Source organism: Poecilia reticulata, linkage group LG3 (genome assembly GCF_000633615.1).
Source record: "Poecilia reticulata strain Guanapo linkage group LG3, Guppy_female_1.0+MT, whole genome shotgun sequence".
Lineage (NCBI taxonomy): Eukaryota > Metazoa > Chordata > Actinopteri > Cyprinodontiformes > Poeciliidae > Poecilia > Poecilia reticulata.
The window spans coordinates 14,242,385-14,246,716 of record NC_024333.1 but is presented as its reverse complement, the minus strand read 5'-3'; the positions used below and the strand labels follow the sequence as shown (position 1 = coordinate 14,246,716).

Below are 4,332 nucleotides of genomic sequence, written 5' to 3'. Positions count from 1 at the left end.
ACACACACACACACACACACACACACCCATGCACACGCAAAACATCTCGAGTAGTTTAGTGGGAGTCCACTGCAACATTAGGGGCGAAACGCAGAGACGGCACATGTGCATCTGTGCTTCCAGAATAAAGCATAGTGACTTTTTTTTTTGGGCATGCTGTGTATGCGTGCATGAGGGTGTGTATGTTCTTATGAGAGAAGAAGGGAGCGTGTGTGTCTGTTGCTGAAGGAGACGCTGCTCTTTTGCTTCCGTACTTGTGCGGACAGGAGAGTTGGAGATAGTTGTTTTGTGGAACTCTCAGAGAATGGCAAACTCCTCCGTATCCTTGGAAACATCCCTCTAAATGACAATGGCCGAGGTAAGAGACGAACTGCTTTTCATTTACACTTTCTGTCAGTTCTGGCACTTCTCAATATGCCTGCACACATGATCAGGATTTGCTTGAGATTAAAACTGGAAGGTGTCGTCTGGACAGGTTTCAGGAAAAATCTGAACATTTTGTATCAGATGATTTTATATCTGTCAGCGATCCTGGGGAGGTGTTCTACTGCACATTATTTGGACATCAGTGTGGAACTCAGTTTTGGTTCTTTACAAAGAATCTTATTTATTAAAAACTTGTTCTTATGCCAACTTATCAAATATCAAATGCTTCCTTAAAATGAGCAGCTTAATTGGGGCTTCTCTAACTAGAAAAGAATAAAAAGAAGGGAGTATCTGATGCAGCTCACTTTGAGGACTTCATTTTTAAAATCTTTAAAAATGCTCAATTCTTTCTGTGGTAGATGCTCTTATTTTTGTAAAATTGTAGATACCAGAAAGAGACATAAAAAATAAGATGAGTAGTTATGTGCAGATTGGGTTCAGCTTGCCGACATTTTGTTGAAAAAACTGTTAAATAACCAAACATGACAGAAAGAAGCAGGACAATAATTTCTTTTTTTGTCTCTGACTAAATTTAATCTACTCTCTCTGCTCTGTATTTTCCATTCATTCATTCACTAAATGTGTAATACATGATTTTGTAGTTATGTGTTTCTTTAGTAGGGGAATATGGCAATGTTCTATGGTTAGCACCAGTTCAGGTCGGTGTTTACAGACTTACTGTTGAAAAGGAATCTTTTTTTGTAAGATAGAGGAGTGTAACACACAGACTTGTTACCTGGGTCTGGTCGTTACCCTCCAGATCGTCTCTCAGTCGGCCTGCAGTTGGGGAAGCAGAGCCACTGGACCTCCTGTTGCCTCCTGGCCACTGAGCGCAGCCTGTTGGAATGTGTTTAAAATGTTTGAATGCAGACATGATACAACATCTCTGAGTTATCGGCGTCATAGTGAGACTCTGCTTATATGCATGTACGTTCGCTGTCAGATCAGTGCAAATCAGAACAAAGATTTTTGAAAAAAAACGTTGGAATGATCACTTAAAATAAAATATTCTTTCTTTGACTTCTCCCAAAACACTTTTAATTCTTCAATTACAAATTTAAAATATTATAATTTAAATTACAGATATGCTTCATTTTTAAAACATTTTATTTGGAAATGTCATAAAGATATAATATTTTTTCTTTACATTATTTTCAACATGCCAAATGAAAGTGAAGGAATACTTATTATTTTACAGAATTTCTGTGATATCCCTTTGACCTCCAAAATCATAAAAATACAAGAAAAGCAAAATGCATTCTGGTCACCAGGCTGGCTTTCCCACTTTGATGAGTGAAAGTTTAATTTTGCTCCAGTTCACACAATCTTTATATGTGTGTGAAATGTTGCTACAGCTGCCTCCCATCTTTTATTCCTGCTGTGATCTCACTCTTTCCAGCTTTTATTTACTACTTTTAATATCACTATTTTCTGAGAATGAGTCTTCTTTTCTGCTGTAGTCTTTTATGGCCATAAAGGAGAGAGACCTAGAGAAGGACTCAAACTTGCGGCCCGTGTTCATTCAGATGGAGATGATCCTTGCTTTGTGCCTTCTACGTAGGTTCTGTTGGTGTGAAACAGCGAAGTGGCCGATGTCAGTGTGAACTTCATCAGCTACATTAGCTTTGTGATGTTTCGTCTGAGAGGGGTGGTGGGGGGGCTGGGAGCATATTTGCTCCAGCCTTTACCCCCTTGAGCGTCTCCTTGAGCTGTGATCTGCCCCTGCTGGCCCCAGACTAACTTTGTAACACCCCCAAAACCCACACACCAAGCTCCACACTGCGTGTGTGTGTGTGTGCGTGTGTGGGGGTGTGTGTGCGTGTGTGGGGGTGGGGGTGTGTGTGTGTGTGTGTGCGCGCATGCCCGTGTGTGTGTGTGTGTGTGTGTGTGTGTGTATGCCCATTCGTTGCATATGCTCTACGCTGCCACCAAAAGGCTTGTAAGGATTTGTCAGCCAGATGTGACAAGATCGTCAAGAGGCAGGCGCAGAGAGGGGAGATCTGATATTAATCAGAGCGTAGCTGGAAGCCAAACTCTATCAGACTCAGTGTACTAACATGTTCCCCTCATTTACTCTCTCTCTGAGCCAAACACTCCCTCCGCGTTCCTAACGGCAAGCAACCAACACCAGAGAGCCATCCAAACTTTGGCTTGCTTCCTCCATCCTCACGCTCACATTTTTGTCTCCTTCAAACTTGTTTCTGTACAGAGGCCAGTGTTTTCCTCATGGATCTTCAGGTAAACCTGGGCTGTGTTTTGTCTGTTTTGGTTGTGGAACATGTAGAGATTAATTTGTGCGTGTCGGCTTGTGATTGACTGCAGGATGAGTTTGAAATAATGAGTTTTTCACGCTGTCTTTAGGCTGCATGGACTCTTAACAGGCATAGATGGAGCCTGTCACTACTTGCTGCTGCCCATGCTTTCACTGGTTTTGTCTTCTTCTCTTTATTTTCCTTTTTTATCTTTTTGGCTACCATCACAGTATTAGATGGTTTTTCTTTCCTCATTTTTTAATGTAGTTGTTATGCAAATTAGAGACAGATAGGATGAATGACTTTTTATGTATATAAATTAAAACGGTTGCAGTGAAGTGGCTGGTTTTTATTACGGCATCCTAAATGTGACAAAAGTAGAATGAAATACAACTTGACTTCAGCTGCACTTCACATTTCATACTGTAAATTTCTGGTGGCAAGTTCCACGTCTCATTTAAAGGATGGTAATTATGTTTCTGAAAGCATTGTTTCTTTTTTTTCTTTTAATCATATAATTATTTTTTATGCAGTGGCAGAAAAAATAGACATTTTCTCCACAAGATATGATGACTTGTATGTGATTTAAATGACATTTTAAGTCTGACTAAAATGTACAAATTTAAACAGATTATTATTTAAATATAAATATATAATTGATTTTTGATACAGCCTTTTTAACAGGACTTGGATGAACTTTCTAACACATAACACGCTTTAGAAATGAATATTTTATATCATCACTCAAACCAGTTTGGGTTTGTAATTTGTCATGTTGCCGCCTCATTCATAAGTAGTCAGTTATATTGCAATTACAAGTATGTAAAAATATCTAGAACTTTATATTAAGTTTCATGTTTTATACCAAAATCTGCAGCTGTACAAAATATCAAAACGTATTTTTAAAATGTAATTAGATTTTTCTGTTGCGTGTTTAATTACCAATAGATTAGCAGTAAGTGTGTGTGGCTGTGTCAGTATTTCTGTTCCTCTGAACCGTTGCTCTGGGATCATTTTTTCTTTGGCCTCATCACCTGTGTTTCCCCACAGAGACAAAGGTGTGAAGCTGCTGCTAATTGATTAGCTTTTCACCAAAATAGGCCAAGAAGTTCCTGTGCGTTCACCAGCGCGCTCTGTTTACCTCGCTTTGCTCTCTAAAGCTGCTTACAGTGGTTTTAATAGACACATGCAGCCAGGGCTGGGTCATAAATACACCAGGACTTTTTATGCCATCTCTGCCTTTTCCACCTTTGACACTAGTTTTTAATCAACCATATTCTCCGGCCATCTGTCCTACACATCATGACCTGTGTGCAGTCTCTCAGACTGGAAGCTTTTGCCTGCAACAAAGACACAACCACCAAAAACTTTAAGATTAGCAGCAAAAAGGCAGAAAAATTCTGGATACTTTTTCATCTTAGATAAAAAGATAAGTCTAAGCCTTTGCAGTAAAATAGACCAATACTGCGTAACTTATTTCACATTACAGAACTATGGAGACAAAGACATTCATTAAGGTCAAGGCCGTGACTCCACATAGCATGAAACACAAAACAAGTACTGACAAAATGCTGTTTTATTTCTCCACGTCTTAAACATTATTTTAGTCTGAACACCTCTCAGTGTCTACATGCACACACACACACACAGCCCC

General features: G+C 39.4%; 1 protein-coding gene across 2 annotated transcripts in view; it reads left to right on the top strand.

Moving 5' to 3' along the window:
• Positions 1-28: 28 nt before the first annotated feature.
• Positions 29-4,332, top strand: part of bnc1 (basonuclin zinc finger protein 1) — a 17,634-nt gene continuing 13,330 nt past the window's right edge. The window contains exon 1 of one of the 2 annotated variants that reach the window (XM_008405035.2): positions 29-358. In XM_008405035.2, coding sequence (XP_008403257.1) covers positions 344-358 — 15 coding nt within the window. In that variant the 5' untranslated portion in view covers positions 29-343. Of the gene's footprint in view, positions 359-2,311; positions 2,665-4,332 lie in introns of those variants that run through there. The other variant, XM_008405036.2, reaches the window with a different exon arrangement.